This window comes from Coregonus lavaretus (assembly GCF_964263955.1).
Source record: "Coregonus lavaretus genome assembly, chromosome: 16".
NCBI classification, from domain to species: Eukaryota; Metazoa; Chordata; class Actinopteri; order Salmoniformes; family Salmonidae; genus Coregonus; species Coregonus lavaretus.
In genome coordinates this window covers 23634151-23654949 of record NC_140003.1, presented here as the reverse complement: position 1 = coordinate 23654949, position 20799 = coordinate 23634151, and the positions used below count along the sequence as shown (strand labels likewise).

The window sequence follows — 20799 nt, the reverse complement described above, 5'->3', positions numbered from 1 at the left end:
AGGTGACTACCTCATGAAGCTGATTGAGAGAATGCCAAAAGTGTGCAAAGCTGTCAAGGCAAAGGGTGGCTATTTGAAGAATCTCAAATATAAAATATATTTTGATTTGTTTAACACTTTTTTGGTTACTACATGATTCCATATGTGTTATTTCATAGTTCTTATGTCTTCCCTATTATTCTACAATGTAGAGAATAGTAAATAAAATAAAGAAAAACCCTTGAATGAGTAGGCGTTCTAAAACTTTTGACCGGTAGTGTATATAAAAAATTAATCTGATAAATAGCCTACTATTTGAAACTATTTTAAAATACCTGTTTCCAAATACATTATTTTAAATACCCCTAGGACAAACAGACCTGGTTAAAAATGCATGTAGTATTTAAATATTTATATGTTCAAATACAGTGGCTTGCGAAAGTATTCACCCTTCTTGTCATTTTTCCTATTTTGTTGCCTTACAACATGGAATTAAAATTGATTTTTGGGGGGGTTTGCATCATTTGATTTACACAACATGCCTTCCACTTTGAAGATTCAAGAAATAAGACAAAAAAACAGAACTTGAGCGTGCATAACTATTCAGCCACCTTTTACAGCAACTACAGCTGCAAGTCTCTTGGGGTATGTCTCTATAAGCTTGGCACATCTAGCCACTGGGATTTTTGCCCATTCTTCAAGGCAAAACTGCTCCAGCTCCTTCAAGTTGGATGGGTTCCACTGGTGTACAGCAATTTTTAAGTCATACCACATATTTTCAATTCGATTGAGGTCTTGGCTTTGACTAGGCCATTCCAAGACATTTAAATGTTTCCCCTTAAACCAATCAAGTGTTGCTTTAGCAGTACGCTTAGGGTCATTGTCCTGCTGGAAGGTGAACGTCTGTCCCAGTCTCAAATCTCTGGAAGACTGAAACAGGTTTCCCTCAAGAATATCCCTGTATTTAGCACCATCCATCATTCCTTCAATTCTGACCAGTTTCCCAGTCCCTGCCGTTGAAAAACATCCCCACAGCATGATGCTGCCACCACCATGCTTCACTGTGGAGATGGTGTTCTCTGGGTGATGAGAGGTGTTGGGTTTGCGCCAGACATAGCGTTTTCCTTGATGGCCAAAAAGCTCAATTTTAGTCTCATCTGACCAGAGTACCTTCTTCCATATGTTTGGGGAGTCTCCCACATGGCTTTTGGCGAACACCAAACGTGTTTGCTTATTTTTTTCTTTAAGCAATGACTTTTTTCTGGCCACTCTTCCGTAAAGCCCAGCTCTGTGGAGTGTATGGCTTAAAGTGGCCCTATGGACAGATACTCCAATCTCCGCTGTAGAGCTTTGCAGCTCCTTCAGGGTTATCTTTGGTCTCTTTGTTGCCTCTCTGATTAATGCCCTCGGTGCCTGGTCCATGAGTTTTGGTGTGCGGCTCTCTCTTGGCAGGTTCGTTGTGGTGCCATATTCTTTCAATTTTTTAATAATGGATTTAATGGTGCTCCGTGGGATGTTCAATGTTTAGGATATTTTTTTATAACCCAACCCTGATCTGTACAACTTTGTCCCTGACCTGTTTGGAGAGCTCCTTGGTCTTCATGGTGCCCCTTGCTTAGTGGTGTTGCAGACTCTGGGGCCTTTCAGAACATGTGTATATATACTGAGATCATGTGACAGATCATGTGACACTTAGATTGCACACAGGTGGACTTTATTTAACTAATTATGTGACTTCTGAAGGTAATTGGTTGCACCAGATCTTATTTAGGGGGTTCATAGCAAAGGGGGTGAATACATATGCACGTACCACTTTTCCGTTATTTATTTTTTTTGAATTTTTTGAAACAAGTTATTTTTTTCATTTCACTTCACCAATTTGGACTATTTTGTGTACGTCCATTACATGAAATCCAAATAAAAATCTATTTAAATTACAGGTTGTAATGCAACAAAATAGGAAAAATCCAAGGGGGATGAATACTTTTGCAAGGCACTGTACATGCCAACTTTCCAAGTGTATTTCCAAATACATTCCAATATTCTATACTTGTATTTTCAAATACAAAATATATAAATACGTACCTCTAAATGCCTTTGAAACAACTTGAAAATCCCTAAATAGTATTTGAAACCAGGTCTTAATTACCATCAACCCACAGACCAATACCTTAACATCCCTTCAAATGTGTGAGCCGAGAGATTCTGTCCACTCTACCCTCTAACCTGCCACCTTGATGCATCCCAAGCTGACAGCACAGATCAATATAGAAAAAACAACACATGAAAGCAGACCAGACCAGAAAGCTGAAAAACTCTGCAGTTCACTTAAGTTAAGTTCAAACAGAATATTTTAATGGAGAGTTAGTCTGACTGCAGTCGGCACTCTCACAGACGGCTCTCCAACAGTGAGGCTGACGCTCCATCAGAACCCAGCTCCGCACAAAAGGGACACACACATACACACCCACACACAAAGGAAAGTTATTTTGATCCTATTTTCTACTCATCTACTTGGTGGCGTACCATGCCTGGGGGTGTTGAGGGATGTCAGCAGCTTCTACCGAATGAGAGTTTCAGGAAGTGCAGGAGGTGATGAGGAAGGATGAATAAAGAGGTAGGAGAAGAGAAGAGCCCACCCTCTGTGCAGATTGATCTCCTTCTCTCCATCAAAAGGCATCTAGTCAAACACTGTCTACTTCTGATGGTGTATTGATGAGCAAGTTTGTCAGTATCGGTGTTCTTGTGATAACTCTTGGTGTTGTCTTATGTCAGACTTTCGTCTGCAATGAGGGACTAGCGTCATGTAGGAGTGACTCCACCTGTCGGAAGACAGTGAATTCTTGGTTTTAAAGATGACACAGGTCGCTTTGATTTTAGTGACCCATAGGAAGCCACATATACTGACGGAAAAGGACAGTTCACATTCTGCAAGATGACCTCTGCTGAGTTCACTAGTTCTACTATAGATCATATTTCTCACTACTCTTCTCTTTTCTCACTCAGGACTTTAGAAAGCTTCTGAAGAGGGAGGAGAGGCCAATCCTCATGATGCTCTACGCCCCATGTGATTCATCACACACACACACACACACACACACACACACACACACACACACACACACACACACCTGATATCACTTATCGTCGGGATAAGAGCAAATAGTTCCTATTTGTAGATAATCTTTAATGACTTGCATAGAATATACACTACCGGTCAAAAGTTTTAGAACACCTACTCATTCAAGGGTTTTTCTTTATTTGTACTATTTTCTACATTGTAGAATAATAGTGAAGACATCAAAACTATGAAATAACACATTTGGAATCATGTAGTAACCAAAAAAGTGTTAAACATATCAAAATATATTTGATATTTGAGATTCTTCAAATAGCCACCCTTTGCCTTGATGATAGCGTTGCACACTCTTGGCATTCTCTCAACCAGCTTCATGAGGTAGTCACCTGGAATGCATTTAAATTAACAGGTGTGCCTTCTTAAAAGTTAATTTGTTGGATTTCTTTCCTTCTTAATGCGTTTGAGCCAAACAGTTGTGTTTTGTTGTGACAAGGTAGAGGGGTATACAGAATATAGCTCTATTTGGTAAAAGACCAAGTCCAAATTATGGCAAGAACAGCTCAAATAAGTAAAGAGAAATGATAGTCCATCATTACTTTAAGAGATGAAGGTCAGTCAATACGGAACATTTCAAGAACTTTGAACGTTTCTTCAAGTGCAGTTGCAAAAACCATAAAGCGCTATGATGAAACTGGCTCTCATGAGGACCACCACATGAATGGAAGACCAAGAGTTGCCTCTGCTGCAGAGGATAAGTTCATTAGAGTTACCAGCCTCAGAAATTGCAGCCCAAATGAATGCTTCACAGAGTTCAAGTAACAGACACATCTCAACATCAACTATTCAGAGGAGACTGTGTGAATCAGGCCTTCATGGTCAAATTGCTGCAAAGAAACCACTACTAAAGGACACCAATGATAAGAAGAGACTTGCTTGGGCCAAGAAACACGAGCAATGAACATTAGACTGGTGGAAATGTGTCCTTTGGTCTGGAGTCCAAATGTTGCTGACTTTCTACAATGTAAAAAATTAAGAAAAACCCTTGAATGAGTAGGTGATCTAAAACTTTTGACCGGTAGTGTACGTCATCAGAGAACTCCGTCAAGATGGGAAATTAAACTTAGGTCATCCCAAATGGCACCCTATGCCCTTCATAGTGCACTACTTTTGTCAAAAGTGGAATTAGGGTGCCATTTGGGACGTCGTGTTACAGTAAGCAGAGAGAGTTTGGGGAAGTGATGTGGTGGTAGAGGGAGGTCCCTTAAGGCTCTCTAGGACTGGTCCTTTTCCCTCAGTGCTAGACTCTACCATTGTATCTTGTCATTGATTTTGATAATCAGGTACAGTGAGGGAAAAAAGTATTTGATCCCCTGCTGATTTTGTAAGTTTGCCCACTGACAAAGAAATGATCAGTCTATAATTTTAATGGTAGGTTTATTTGAACAGTGAGAGACAGAATAACAACAAAAATATCCAGAAAAACGCATGTCAATAATGTTATAAATTGATTTGCATTTTAATGAGGGAAATAAGTATTTGACCCCCTCTCAATCAGAAAGATTTCTGGCTCCCAGGTGTCTTTTATACAGGTAACGAGCTGAGATTAGGAGCACACTCTTAAAGGGAGTGCTCCTAATCTCAGCTTGTTACCTGTATAAAAGACACTTGTCCACAGAAGCAATCAATCAATCAGATTCCAAACTCTCCACCATGGCCAAGACCAAAGAGCTCTCCAAGGATGTCAGGGACAAGATTGTAGACCTACACAAGGCTGGAATGGGCTACAAGACCATCGCCAAGCAGCTTGGTGAGAAGGTGACAACAGTTGGTGCGATTATTCGCAAATGGAAGAAACACAAAAGAACTGTCAATCTCCCTCGGCCTGGGGCTCCATGTAAGATCTCACCTCGTGGAGTTGCAATGGTCATGAGAACGGTAAGGAATCAGCCCAGAACTACACGGGAGGATCTTGTCAATGATCTCAAGGCAGCTGTGACCATAGTCACCAAGAAAACAATTGGTAACACACTACGCCATGAAGGACTGAAATCCTGCAGCAGCCGCAAGGTCCCCCTGCTCAAGAAAGCACATATACATGCCCGTCTGAAGTTTGCCAATGAACATCTGAATGATTCAGAGGAGAACTGGGTGAAAGTGTTGTGGTCAGATGAGACCAAAATGGAGCTCTTTGGCATCAACTCAACTCGCCGTGTTTGGAAGAGGAGGAATGCTGCCTATGACCCCAAGAACACCATCCCCACCGTCAAACATGGAGGTGGAAACATTATACTTTGGGGGTGTTTTTCTGCTAAGGGGACAGGACAACTTCACCGCATCAAAGGGACGATGGACGGGGCCATGTACCGTCAAATCTTGGGTGAGAACCTCCTTCCCTCAGCCAGGGCATTGAAAATGGGTCGTGGATGGGTATTCCAGCATGACAATGACCCAAAACACACGGCCAAGGCAACAAAGGAGTGGCTCAAGAAGAAGCACATTAAGGTCCTGGAGTGGCCTAGCCAGTCTCCAGACCTTAATCCCATAGAAAATCTGTGGAGGGAGCTGAAGGTAGAGTTGCCAAACGTCAGCCTCAAAACCTTAATGACTTGGAGAAGATCTGCAAAGAGGAGTGGAACAAAATCCCTCCTGAGATGTATGCAAACCTGGTGGCCAACTACAAGAAACGTCTGACCTCTGTGATTGCCAACAAGGGTTTTGCCACCAAGTACTAAGTCATGTTTTGCAGAGGGGTCAAATACTTATTTCCCTCATTAAAATGCAAATTAATTTATAACATTTTTTACATGCGTTTTTCTGGATTTTTTTGTTGTTATTCTGTCTCTCACTGTTCAAATAAACCTACCATTAAAATTATAGACTGATCATTTCTTTGTCAGTGGGCAAACATACAAAATCAGCAGGGGATCAAAGTATGTTGACTAGCTGAGTCCTTGGAGTGCTTCTGTAATGTCTTCTGTTATTTTTCCTACAGGGTGTGGTGTCTGTAAGAGGATGCAGCCCGTATTTCAACAGGCAGCTACAGAGACCAAGGGTAAATTTGTAAGTAAAATCCTCTCACATTTTCATTGCTTAAAATCCTAACATTTTGTCACCTGGTGAAAATCCTAACACATTGTTGCCGGTCTCTGATTTCGTTTTTGGGTTAGTTGTCAAGTAGTTATGTCCAAAACATTCCCATTCTCAGTTCTAAGACAGCTCAAATCAGTTCATCCGGTCAAATTAATAAACGTATTCAGTTGCTTGCCTGTCTACCATAGCCCCTCTTCTTGGTAGAATGGTATTTTGAATGCACTGAAGCTCTCCTTTAACCATGATCACTTAAAGGGATACTTCAGGAGTTTGGCGATGAAGCACTTTATCTACTTCCCCAGAGTAGGGTTGCGCGGGATCTAGATTTTCATACTGTCTTACCGTTTCTGTACCATACCGGGGTATATATACGGTATTACAGAATGTTTATTGGGGCGCTATTTTCAAAAAAAAAAAAAAAAAGGTGTAATTAATTTTTTTTGGGGGGGGACGCACAAAACAATTTAGGCAACAGGGATATTGATCCAGGAGAGGATTGAATGTATCTGCTGTAACCAATAAGTTTGATCTTGACATCTAGCCACTTAGCTAGCAAGTTAGCAAACCAGATGCATAGCTGGAGCCCTGAGCTGGAAATAATTTATTTGACACATCTTAGATTTCTTATAGTTGTACTTAACTTCTAGTTAGTTATAAGCAGTGGCGTAGCATGCATCTCGCAGCCCCCACATTTGGTTCCGGGGCTAAAATAAAACGGCTCAACAAGGAAGTCGACTAGTCTACCACAGATCGATATCACATAAGAGAAACCCCCATGTGACCACCTAGAAAAACAAAGACAGCGTGTTTATCACAAACACTCATCCTCAAGCAAAGCAGAGATACAGCAGAAACAGTCGGAGGGAAGAAAATACACCCAGCTACCGCTTAGAAACACACCTTGCTGCATGATGTAGTCCCTTGTAGCTCAGTTGGTAGAGCATGGCGTTTGCAACGCCAGGGTTGTGGGTTCGTTTCCCACGGGGGACCAGTATGAAAAAATAAAATGTATGCACTCACTAACTGTAAATCGCTCTTAAGATATTCTGTAAGAGAAAACAATGTATTCACTGCTGAGACTCTGAAGGGAGAAAGTACACCCAGTGCTTAAACATACAGGAGAGGCTTCTTTCTTTTAGAGAAAACAATGTAATTGCTCCGTGTGTTTGCCTCATGGAGCTGCATGGAAAAGAATGGGATCTAATTGAAGGTGTTTTTGGTTGCGTCCCAAATGCCACCCTATTCCCTATAAAGTGCTGATATGCCCAGGTCAAAAGTAGTACACTGTATAGGGTGCTATTTGGGACACATACATTGTCTGATTTCAGCAAGGCAGGCTGACGATGAGTGAATAAATAAGCCTCTTGTTTAGCGATTTGCATAATCGATGCATTTAGCTCTCATGTACACACACAACAAGTGGAGTGTTCTGTGATGTGTGTGTGGTGTGGTGTGCGAAGACCTGATAGCAGAAGATAAGTGATTTTGGAGCGCAAACAACGGTCAGCCAAGTCATCCAACACATTTTTCCCCAAATCGTCACAGATGTAGGAAGAGAGAGGAGGAGATTATTTCCCCTAAAAAGTTTATTTTAGTTCCTCATCAAGCTTGACTATGAGCCAAGTCTTCATAAAAGAATAAGAAAGTCCATATCACACCCAAGTAATGAAACATTCACATTATGAAGGCAGGGAACCTCACAGATTGAAATTGATTTGGCAGATGAGTTGCGTTGAGCTTTTTGAATTGCCCTTTGAAAGCTAACCTAGGGAAATTATTACTATGCATATTTCATTGTCCCTTTTCATCAAACATCTGGTTTTCATGTCTCGTTCTGTTTACATGGTTTCCCCTCCTTTGAGTCATTTATCTTCATTTAGTTTAACTTTGTGTTGGTGTTTCTATGATGAACTAACCTGTTGTGTGTGTGTGTGTGTGTGTGTCTCCGCTTGTGTCTCCGCTTGTGTCTCCGCTTGTGTCTCCGCTTGTGTCTCCGCTTGTGTGTCCGTGTGTGTGTCCGTGTGTGTGTCCGTGTGCTCCCTGTGTGTCTGGTCTTAAGGTGCTGGCCGGGATGAACGTGCACCCAGCTGAGTTTGACAGCCTCAAGCAGGAGTACAACGTCAAGGGCTACCCGACCTTCTGCTACTTCGAGTGAGTCTATCTCATCCGTCTCACTATAGGCTACCATACGTGCACACACACACCCCACGACTCAATCACTCATACTGTTTCCATTAACAGGCGGCCCAGGGGCATAGTTGTGGTCAATTTTGCAGTGTATAAAGTATTATAATTATGTTCTGGTCCTCCGACCATTCGCTTCGACTAAAATCGGCCCGCGGCTGAATCTAGTTGCCTACCCCTGAATTAGGGCTTCAGAAGTTCTAGCAGCAGGGAATCAAGTAGGTGGAATGGAGGATAGAGAGAAGGTGGAGGTGGTGGGTCTGTCTGTAGGCACTGGCAGACCTCACTCCCCCCTTCCTTCCTTTTCACAGGAGGCAAGGGTGGCACCAGATGTTCTGAATCTGTTTATCACTTAAGAAAGTTTCTTTGCGGTGTTGGTTGGGTCTTAAAGTATTCTGTTTGAAGCAGGCTCACAATGGGGGGCTCTTGCTGTGGCTGGCTGGGGAGGACATAGGCCTGGTGTCTAGTGGGTTTCTTGGCTGTTGGTTCAAAGACATCTGGCCATCTGAAGGAGGTTGGGGTGTGGGCTTTCTCTCTCCTCTGAGCTGCCTCACCGTCCCCAAGTCTCAGACATCACACATCAGGGGGTCCTAGAAGTAACTGTTACGACAGACTCAAAGTGCACTCAGACACTGTCAGGCTGACCCTGGATCACCTCTGTCAACTCAAACGGTCTCTTGTGAACTGTGTTTCTCTCAAAAGCCTCCAGCCTCTACCTCCAGCCCTATAGTCAGCTCTCCAGCCCAGCCTCAACACTTAGCAGCGTTATCCTCTCCATCTCAGTATTAAGGATTGTGTCATCTCAGGTAGCTTAGTGGTTAAGAGCGTTGTGCCAGTAACCGAAAGGTCGCTGGTTCTAATCCCCGAGCCGACTAGGTGAAAAATCTGTCGATGTGCCCTTGAGCAAGGCACTTAACCCTAATTGCTCCTGTAAGTCGCTCTGGATAAGAGCGTCTGCTAAATGACCAATTATTTTTTATTATTATCTCTCTCAGCCCTTTAATTAATGATGGGCTAATTAATCAGAGTCCTTAGCCTTGGCCCAGGGGGAGAGGTGGGGCTAACGAACTTACAGTGCCTAACGACCATGCAGCACCATTGGTTACAGTAATGAGACTCTTTCTCTCACTGATAAACATGAGCGCATCAGCCCAGGAACCAATCATTGCTGCTCCTAGAATTATCTTTCTTTCAGTCTTGCTGTTCAAGCTCCTTTTCAAATGCCTTTTTTTTTTTCAGTGAAGAGTGGGTGTATCTAAGGAGAGCAAGGGGACACAGTTAAACATTTTGGTAACACTTAAAGCCTGCAGCTATAATGCTTTCTAACTTGTTAGATAATTGTATCATAATACATTATACATGCATGTCAAGTGTTTCCAACATTTTTGCTGAGCTAAAATGAAAAGGTAAGCATCCAGGCCCTCTCCCTCTGTGCCTCTTAAACTACATGTGATGTGTGGCGCTAATACTGTACGGCTGCTGTTTTTCATTTGACATTACATTATATTGGCCCGATGTTCACGGCTCCCTACAGATCAGTGACAGTTACAAATTACTATGATCTGCAGGCATTAGGTTCAGCTGGAGCAGCTAGTGCTCTGCTCGCTTCCTACCCACCGCCACCGCCACTGATTCATTTCAGTCTCAGGAGATCAGAAAAGATAAAGAAGCTATTACATGAGGATCTGTTTCCATGTGGGAAGACCCACATAGATATCCACACAATTAGAATTTTAGCTACTGTTTTTAGCCAATTTATAATGCATGGTGAGGGGACAATACAAGACATGCACTTCTACAAGATGTGCTCTTTTAACTAGTGGTACATTTTAGGAGAAGGTAAAACAATTCATGTTGAGCTTTTTTGTTTGAGCTTTTCCTTCTTGTCACAAAACACTTCCTTTGTTTCCTTTCCACAACAGTGACCCAGGTCTCTCTGATGTACTGTATATCTCTCTGAGGAAACTATGTCCTCTGGACATAAAATGCACTTTCATAGAGGCACCTCTTTCAGTGTAGTCAGTAGGTTACATTGTAGTTTTTCCATAGTTCCATAGTTCTTAGAACACCTAGAAGCTGAACTCAGAATGTTGTGCAACACACATGACATGGATTAGTGTGTTTCCTAAATATAGTAATTATTCTGGGAGATACTGAACTAGCCAGCAGATGTTTTATAGATGTTTTATATTCCCTCTCTCTCTCTCACTCTCACTCACACTCTCTCTTTCTCTCTCTCCTTCTCTCTCACTCACACTCTCTTTCTCTCTCACTCACACTCTCTCTTTCTCACTCACTCACTCACACTCTCTCTTTCTCTCTCTCTCTCTCTCTCTCTCTCTTTCACTCTTACTCTCTCTCTCTCTCTCTCTCTCTTTAGAAAGGGGAAGTTCTTGCACCACTATGAAAACTACGGAGGCACAGCCAAGGACATCGCTGACTGGATGAAGAAGTGAGAGTTCAACCTATTCCCTTCCTGCCTTCCTTCCGCCTCAATCGCTTTCCCCTCGTAAAATAAGGTCAGGAGGTTTTCCTGACCGGGGGTTAGGGACCGGACCTAGGAAAAACTCTATGTTCCTGTGTGGCTCAGTTGGTAAGAGCGTGGTGTTAGCAAGGCCAATGAAATGAAAATGTATACCGGTACACTTGCTGTACTGTAACTCGCTTTGGATAAAAGCATCTGCTAAGTGGCATATTAAGCCTGCACGGAGAGTTTATCAACATACCCTGTGGTCTCACCTCGTAATGTCCCCACTCACTCTACTCCCGGGTTGGCTCTCCCATTCTCACACTCTTTTGACTGTCCACCGTGCTCTAGTCTATTGAAAGGGCACGGAGCAGATTTCACAGCTATTGCAGGAAACAGAGACAGAGAGGAAACAGACTGTTTGAGTTTCCAGTGGCTCTCACAGGCAGATGCTTCAAGGCATGAAAGCTTTCCTCTCCTTGGAGTACACTAACCGCTTCAGAAACAATCCCACGGTATATACCCATGACACACACACCCATGCACATGCACACACACACACACACACACACACACATCAAGCATCTGTTCGTGAACACTGTAGAAATGATCCTGACTCAGTCTTCCTCTAGGGTCCAGTATGACCTGCTAGGAGGTCTGTAGTACTAATAGTTAATGATCCAATATCCTTAGTGAACATTATATGCCTCTGTGGATGGCCTCACAACATCACCTCTGCAAGATGGGCTGAACCTGAATGAGCAGAGAATAAACTCTGCAGAGGTTGGCTTTTAGATTCCTCCATGGTGGCATTATGGGCTGTCTGTCATTATGGAAGAGAGCACTAACACCATACACACACACACACACCATACACACACACACACACACACACACAAAAAAAAAGTGGTCCAGCAGCAGTCATTAGTAGGCTAGCTAAGTAATAAGGAAGTGCACCTGATGTTGCCTAGAAACGAACTGGGCATCTGGCTATGAATGAGTACTGTGAATAAGTATCAACCTGCTGTGCATGTTAATATATTGGAGATGACATACAGTACTCTGGAGCACACTGTCTAGGAGCTGTAGACCTGTAACCACATCCCAGTTGCACATTGTGACATTTTAAAACAGATATCCAACCGCCTAGGGTAATTTACACGTGCTGTAGGCGGTTGTGTTATTAACACTCGTACATCTTCTCCTGGACTAGTGGCTAGTAGGAGTAAAAGACTGGAAGAAGTGGCGTGTGTGTGTGACTCCACTTGGTCTTGGCAGTGCTAGGGAGGGCTCTGTCATACGGGTGTGACCACTACAGGCCAGATGTGTCTGACATGACGTGAGATGGAGTATGAGCTACAGTACAGCTGGGCCTGCCCCTAGTCATAACATACATGTTTTAGCTCACTTCTCTGCTCTTTAAATGGCCCTCTCTCTCGCTCTCTGTCTCTCTCATTCTCTCTCTCCTCTCTCTCACTCCCACCACCCTCTCACCTGTCTCTCTCCCCTCTCCAGGCCCCAGCCCCCCCAGCCGAAGGTCCCAGAGGTCCAGTGGTCGGAGACTGACTCCCCTGTCTTCCACCTGACTGACGACTCCTTCGATGGGTTCCTGTTGGAACACCCGTCTGCCCTGGTCATGTTCTACGCTCCATGTGAGTAGCCTAACACACACACATACTCAAAGTAACAGGCTATGACGACATGATAAGGTTTGCATAAGCTTCATCATATCATTGCTGGAGCTTATGCAACAGATTGCTATTGTTACAAACACTTTGTAAAAGTGCCAAAGTTTAAATCTTCAGTTGGTTAGATTTTCATTGCAAAACATCCTCAGCTTCATCCAAAACTCATCTGATCATTGAGGAGAGAAGCAGGTAAACGTCAGGGGGATGTTTTGACAGAGTTGAAAAGCAGTGATATTGTCACAGCGCACCGTATCACTTCAAATATATGCAAATGCACATTTCAAAACGAATTTTGGAATGCAATAGTCATGCAACTGAATCATGCACTGTTACACTCTGAATCTGCCTAGGCAATGCAATATTTAAGGTTTCGAAAACAATCCACACGTATTGCGAGTAGTACAGTCTTGTTTGACTCTACCTCAACTGGCTCAAAAACTAGGGTTTTTCAGCACTTTCAAATCTTGCCCTCTTGTCTGCTGACCGCTTCCTCCCTGCTGGTCCTCCCTTAGGCCCTCTTTACTTTGCCTGTCATCCTGGTACCCACCCATGGTATATAAAGGACCATGACTCACTGGGGGTAAAAGTCCCATTTATATGGCTCCTTGTTATAACACAGAAAAGCCAGCTAGACCAACCCACCCTCTCCCATGGTGCCCTGCCTCTCACAATGGGCATCCTGGCTGGCACTCTTCACTTGGAACTGCTGTGGCTACTCACTGAGACGCCCAAGCCAAGAGCAACCAGCTGATACAAGCACATCAGGCAGGCATTTCAGCTCTCTCAAACACACACACACACAGGAGCCCCTCCTAGCACTGCCAAGACCAAGTGAATGCACACACACACACAAAATAACACACACACACATCAACACACACACTTGCCTAGATGCAGTTTAATGGTCCACCTGTCATAGTGAGATTAATGGCCTCGTGGTCAAGAGCATCAGCTTTTATTTTTGTTCAGCTCTTACGGAGACCGTTTGTTCCTATCCTATGTCTGAGCTGCTCCCTCCCTCCCTGCAAACTGTGGGTTGGTTCCGTTGTCTGTGTGCATCTGCAGACGCAGGATGCATAGAGACCAAATAACTAGTTTGTCTGTGAATGGCCGTGGTGGATCCTCTCAAGCATGACCGACGCTGGTCATTATATGTGTGCCTGCGTGTGTCTCAGACCTGTCCACGCCAAGGTAAACAGAATCTGGCCAAATTACCCAGCATCCTCTAGTCTATTCAGACCGGTGATAGGGAGAGGAGACGCCCACTGAACCTTACTCAGCCGAGCAGAGCAGCCTTATTTTAATACCCCAAAAGCCTTTCTCTTTCCAACACTCCAACAGATACACACACACACACTCCCCTGCTGTGAATCAACAACATTTCATGTAGCTTAACCCTCCTCCCCCAAAACTCCCCTCCTTCACCAGACACTAAATTAAGGCGATGGCACCAGCAGAGGTGAGGTGATGCAGAAGATAGAGCAATAAAATACTATTATTCTATGTCTCTCCCGTTTAAACTCCTATTTTTTTAAAGGTCAGATGCAGTGCTTTCCTCCACACAAATACTGTCTGACAATTCTACAAAAGATTCAAATTAAAACAAATAACTATTTTGCATGCAACAGTGTGTGATTATTTTATGTGAAGTTCACAGATGTTACTGATTGAGAACAGTATTCCTGGCCGTTTTGAATATGGCAATGTGCCAACTAAAGATCTAGCAGATGCATTCAGCCATGCACAACAATGCAATTAGAAAACACAAATATAGCATGCATTCTGCTCTTCAGAGAGCTTAGGAAATATAGGCTTAACAAACAAAACCTCTAGTGGATGCTGGTTACAAATACTGAGTTCAGAATGTGAACGTTTTTTTCAGCTCTAAAAATAAGATGAGTAGCTGCCGAGCTCATACATTTTTTATCAAACGCTGCATTTATTCATGACGCTGGAATTCAGTGTCACAGCTGTGTTGACAAGCAAGCTTGCAAACACACACACACACAGTCCACCCCATTCTTACACTGTATGGGAACATTAGTCCTTGTATCCTCTCACGTCCCCGGCCCTGCTATGTCACTGTGGTCTCTGTCTTCTCCCCTGTCACACTGGCTACAGAGGTGATGAGGACAGAACATTTCAATTCCTACAGCTACACACACACACACACACACCCCGGCATATGGATGGAGTCATGCCTATAGTTAGTGGACAGACATGACTAAATCCTTCAGGCTTACACTTCAGGGAGTTAACTCACTCTGATAAATGTCATACAATTGACTGTCCCTGCTAGGGAATGATAGTAGTAACCCACATTAATACGAGGTGAGAACGTTGCTCTCATTAGATCTGTGTGTTGCACCATGGTCGCTGACTTGTTAAGTAAAGAAAGCATGAGTTGGGCAACATTAGGCGTTATACATTTTTATATAGTAAAACTGTCAGTGGTAAGTTGAAAACAGGTGGGGGGAACCAAGGAGAATTCCCTGCAGTTTATTTTAATGTACTTGGATGAGGCCCTACTGAGAACATAATGTTGTGAATGGCTTGATTCAGTCAATTAAGAGGCACTTGGCTGGTTCTATTAAGGCCACTTACTTATATGATTATGGGTAAGTATGGTGAGAATCCCTAACACTAGCATTAAGTCATCGTTGCTTTGCTAGTCATGTCTGTTTATAATCTCTAACACTAGCATCAAGTCAGTGTTGCTCGGCCAGTCGTGTGTTTGTTTGTTAAGTCATCTTCGCTCGGCTAGTCATGTCTGTTTGTGTTTTGAACCGCAGGGTGTGGCCATTGTAAGAAGATGAAGCCAGAGTATGAGGAAGCCGCTGAATACCTCAACAAAGACAAAAATGTAAGTACAATGATGGTGTATGTAACATAGTGCTTGTGATGTGTGTGTCTGTGTGTTTATATGTATGTGCATACTTCTGTTGAAGCCTTGCAACACCTTGCGACACCAACTTATTCCAAACCCCAGCTGTGAGATATTACCTGAAGTGAACACCAGAACAAAGCGTTAAACCCATCTACTTGGCTGGTGCAGTCAGTCTGACACAAGAGCCTGGCTGCCAGAGCTCCTGATGTGTTTCTGATTAACTGGGTGTGTCTGCCCTCTTCACTGTGGTATTGCTCAGCCCAGAGCCAGGGCCAATAAAAATCACCAGAGATCGCCTCGTGATTGGAACAATTATCTCATCCCTCCCCAACCTGCTTTGATATGCTCTGCTCCTCTCCCCCGCTCTCCTCCTCTCTGCAACGCTGCTGGGTTTTTCACACTCAATAGTTTCCCGTGTGTATCAAGAATGGTCCACCACACAAAGGACATCCAGCTACCTTGACAGAACTGTGGGAGGCATTGGAGTCAACATGGGCCAGCATCCCTGTGGAATGCTTTCGACAACTTATAGAGTCCATGCCCCGACGAATTGAGGCTGTTCTAAGGGCAAAGGGGAGGGGGGGGTGGTTGGTTGAGTTGACCTTTAAGTCCTGTGATCCAGTCAGAACTAGCTGATCTATTATGTGATGATGGTGTTGTATCCTGATCTGACTCCTTTCCTCTTGATGCTCCAGAGCCCTGGGGTTCTGGCAGCCGTGGACACCACCATTCACAAGGTGGTGGGAGACCGTTTCAAGATCTCCGGCTTCCCCACCGTCAAGTACTTTGAGAAGGGAGAGGAGAAGTTCACGCTACCCCACCTTAGGAGCAAGGACAAGATCATCGAATATCTGCAGAAGTGAGCCATGTTCTTCTATAGTACCGTGTCCTTCCATATGGGTCAACATAAGCCTGGTCCCAGATCTGTTTGTGCTATTTTGCCAACTCCTAGTCATCGTCTCAGCACAAACAGATCTGGGACCAGGCTAGGACCAGGTCAACATACCAGTTTAGGATTAGTTTATGTAGATATGGGCTTAAACTGAGGCAGTTTTCTCTATTTCTGGAGTCATCAGTTTTGGTGTGTGTAATACTACTACATCAAGTCCATGAAGGGGTGTGTTAGGGTTCAGGCTGACGCATCACATTCTCTGCTGAGCTTAACTGTAGTCAGGTCTAGATATATGATGCCTGCTGTATCTCCAGTGGACTAGGAAGTCTTGAGAGATCAAGAGGATGTTAGAGGGTGCAAATGAACAACAGTAGGGTGCTTTGAGGGTGTTTTACTATACTGCTAGTTGCAGCAACATAATGCTCATGTTTTGTATTGTTGGAACCCTCAAGGTTTTAACAATAAAACATAGATTTTTCAAATAAACTTCCATTGAGCTAGTGCTACCAAAAGTTGCTGAATGTCTTTTCTTTTCAAACTGATCCACTGTTCATGTACCTTGGTTTGAGTGTGACCCCTCTGTCCCCCTCCAGCCCCCAGGCGCCCCCTCCCCCAGAGCAGTCCTGGGAAGACAAGCCGTCAAGTGTCAGCCATCTTGGAATGGAGGACTTCAGGGAAGCGTTGAAGAAGAAGAAGCATTCCCTCGTTATGTTCTACGCACCATGTAAGTTGAATGTGACATTTGGACCTACTAGTCTCAGGCAGGGCTACCTCATCACGAGACCGTGATTCCAAATCGTCTCTGCTGCATTTGCACCCTGCCAGTGACAACACTGCACCGCTTGTTAGTGTCCGATATAACCACATTTGATTTATGATTTATTTATTTATGACTTTTAACACCACCAATTGTTGATGATCTATGCTCCCCAAGGAGCAAAAAGGTTTAGGTTGGGTTTTACACCACCAATACAATAATTCTAGCCGTTTTCTTGCCAAGATCTGCCATCATCTGGTGGAAAATGACACAGAATGCTCAGTATAGACTTATCGTACCAGTGGGGGGAAAGTAGTATGACAGCATTGACAGGCCCACCACCCAATACAGCATCTCAATATCCTTTCAGCGGGCACACACACACATACTCACACACCCTTCCTTCCCAGTTGATTCAGGACAGGTTCATGGAATGTGCCGGCTGACAGTAAAGAAGCTCTGCAGTCACTGTCTGATAAGAGACTTCAAAGACCACACATCACTGCACCTTCTGTCTTCCTCTTAGTTAACAAAACAACGCCTTTGGTTTTTCATCCACAAAGAGGTTGTGAAGAGTGGAGATCCAGCAGAACACGGCAATAACAACCTGCTCTCTCTTTTTGTTCCTCTTCTCCTTATCCTCTGTGTAACATCTGCCTATTAGGGGCTTTGAGAGATCAAACTACTGAGTTACACTTAAAGACTTTCTCTAATCTAATGCCTTCAGACAATATGTAAATTGTTACCTAAGGGAGGGCGTCCGGCTGTCTGTTAATTGCAGCCTCTTCTTTGTCAGATCTTCTGAACTAAACTTTCACCTCTAACATATGTCAGAGTAAAGCTAATTATTTTTGTGTTGCACTTCACTAAATGCTCATTTGTATCATACATTTTTAGGCTAAATACTGGAAATGATTTGTAATTAAGAAAACATTAACTCTTAAGGGTGAGTTTACACCGGAAGCTACTGTATATTTGAATTGGACCTGTTGGGAATTGTCAGTTTCATATGTGAAGTGTAGAATGAAAGATGGGATCGGACAAACCGGTATATTATACCCTGCACGTATTGGAGAGATACAGCATATAGTATACAGTGCATTCGGAAAGTATTCAGACCCCTTGACTTTTTCCAAATTTTGTTACGTTACGACCTTATTCTAAAATTGATTAAATAGTTTTTTTCCCTCATCAATCTACACACAATACCCCATAATGACAAAGCAAAAACAGGTTTAGACATTTTAGCTAATTTATAAAAATAAAAAAAACTACTTTACATAAGTATTCAGACCCTTTACTCAGTACTTTGTTGAAGCACCTTTGGCAGTGATTACAGCCTTGAGTCTTCTTGGGTATGACGCTACAGGCTTGGCACACCTGTATTTGGGGAGTTTCTCTCATTCTTCTCTGCAGATCCTCTCAAGATCTGTCAGGTTAGGTGGGGAGCGTCACTGCACAGCTATTTTCAGGTCTCTCCAGAGATGTTTGATCGGGTTCAAGTCCGGGCTCTGGCTGGGCCACTCAAGGACATTCAGAGACTTGTCCCGAAGCCACTCCTGCTTTGTCTTGGCTGTGTGCTTAGGGTTGTTGTCCTGTTGGAAGGTCAACCTTCGCCCCAGTCTGAGGTCCTGAGCGCTCTGGAGCAGGTTTTCATCAAGGATATCTCTGTACTTTGCTCCTTTCATCTTTCCCTCGATCCCGACTAGTCTCCCAGTCCCTGCCGCTGAAAAACATCCCCACAGCATGATGCTGCCACCCCCATGCTTCACCGTAGGGATGGTGCCAGGTTTCCTCCAGACGTGACCCTTTGCATTCAGGCCAAAGAGTTCAATCTTGGTTTCATCAGACCAGAGAATCTTGTTTCTCATGGTCTGAGAGTCTTTAGCTGCCTTTTGGCAAACTCCAAGCGGGCTGTCATGTGCCTTTTACTGAGGAGTGGTTTCCGTCTGGCCACTCTACCATAAAGGCCTGATTGGTGGAGTGCTGCAGAGATGGTTGTCCTTCTGGAAGGTTCTCCCATCTCCACAGAGGAACTCTGGAGCTCTGTCAAAGTGATCATCGGGTTCTTGGTCACCTCCCTGACCAAGGCCCTTCTCCCCCGATTGCTCAGTTTGGCTGGGCGGCCAGCTATAGGAAGAGTCTTGGTGGTTCCAAACTTCTTCCATTTAAGAATGATGGAGGCCACTGTGTTCTTGGGGACCTTCAATGCTGCAGAAATGTTTTGGTACCCTTCCCCGATCTGTGCTTCGACACAATCCTGTCTCGGAGCTCTATGGACAATTCCTTAGACCTAATGGCTTGGTTTTTGCTCTGACATGCACTGTCAACTGTGGGACCTTATATAGACAGGTGTGTGCCTTTCCAAATAATGTCCAATTAATTGAATTTACCACAGGTGGACTCCAATCAAGTTGTAGAAACATCTCAAGGATGATCAATGGAAACAGGATGCACCTGAGCTCAATTTCGAGTCTCATAGCAATGGGTCTGAGTACTTATGTAAATAAGGTATTTCTGTTTAGAATTTTTTATAAATGTGCAAACATTTCTAAAAACCTGTTTTCACTTTGTCATTATGAGGTACTGTGTGTAGATTGATGAGGAAAACATTTTATGTTATCAATTTTAGAATAAGGCTGTAACGTAACAAAATGTGGAAAAAGGGAAGGGGTCTGTATACTTTCCGAATGCACTGTATACTACTTTAGCTCTTACACCAATTACATAAGAAGATTCAACATATTTCACACTCTTCTACTATGGAATGGAAATGGGAAAATCAAAGCATAAGGCTTGCTGCAGCTCCCTGTGGTTCTATTGTTGAATATCAATTATTACTGGTCGTGAAAGGGACTGAAAATGACTGTGAAGGCATTCACATGGTAAAAAGATGGAGAAAAGGAGAGGGTTCTCATTTAATGTGACAGTAATGATTTCTTGTCATTTTTCAGCAGAAAAGCAGCAGAAACTATCCAGAAGTATTCACTTAGTTGGTGATCATAGCTGTCTTGGTAATCTTCTTACTCAAAGTGGCAGCAGAAGTGGTATCAGTAAGCACTTTAAAAAAGTGAGTTCTTACAGTAGTTGACCCTAAGCAGGTACAGCTTCTCTCTCTTGTGGATATGCATCCCCCTGCTGAAAATCAAGGGGGCAGTCATTATCTGCCATATCCAACATTCTTTAGTATAAAATGGTATTCCTGCCATTCTGAGCCCTGGTAAAACATGGTATGCGTCCCAAATGGCATCCTATTCCCTATATAGTGCACTACTTTTGACCAGGGCCCTATGAACCCAGGTCAAAAGTAGTGCATTATATAGGGAACAGGGTGCCATTTTGGACATACCCAGCACATTGTGGTCAATGAGGCAGAGCAACATTAACACACCACATACCTGGAGCCAAGCCCATCCTCTCAGCTCTGACGCTAGTCGTCATAATATTAATAAGTGAGGAAATGGGGGATAACAGAGTTTTTTGGCGCCATTTATATATTATCACAGTCATCATCATGGTCCATAAATTAGGAAGTGCAGAGCGTGTCGCACAATCCAGGCTTTGTTTACAGAGACCGAATTCTGAATATATTTGTATCTTTCGGAAAATGTGTCATTCAACAAACCTTTTTTAGTGAGGAGAGTTGAGATGCTTGATTCACATTTTGCTAACCTTAATGTAATTGTGGTGAACTATGGCTGTGACTTCAGTCTGTTAGCTACGTGGGAAGCTTGTCAGACAGACTGGGTGTACCACACAGGAGGCTGTAAATGTGC

General features: G+C 43.5%; 1 protein-coding gene across 1 annotated transcript in view; it reads left to right on the top strand.

The window, feature by feature from the left end:
* Nucleotides 1–20799, top strand: part of LOC311144121 (protein disulfide-isomerase A5-like) — a 61030-nt gene that overhangs the window by 23922 nt on the left and 16309 nt on the right. The window contains exons 7-14 of the mRNA XM_084180096.1: nucleotides 2986–3046; nucleotides 6051–6118; nucleotides 8208–8299; nucleotides 10713–10784; nucleotides 12315–12451; nucleotides 15280–15350; nucleotides 16070–16233; nucleotides 16860–16990. Coding sequence (XP_084036222.1) covers nucleotides 2986–3046; nucleotides 6051–6118; nucleotides 8208–8299; nucleotides 10713–10784; nucleotides 12315–12451; nucleotides 15280–15350; nucleotides 16070–16233; nucleotides 16860–16990 — 796 coding nt within the window. The remainder of the gene's footprint in view (nucleotides 1–2985; nucleotides 3047–6050; nucleotides 6119–8207; nucleotides 8300–10712; nucleotides 10785–12314; nucleotides 12452–15279; nucleotides 15351–16069; nucleotides 16234–16859; nucleotides 16991–20799) is intronic.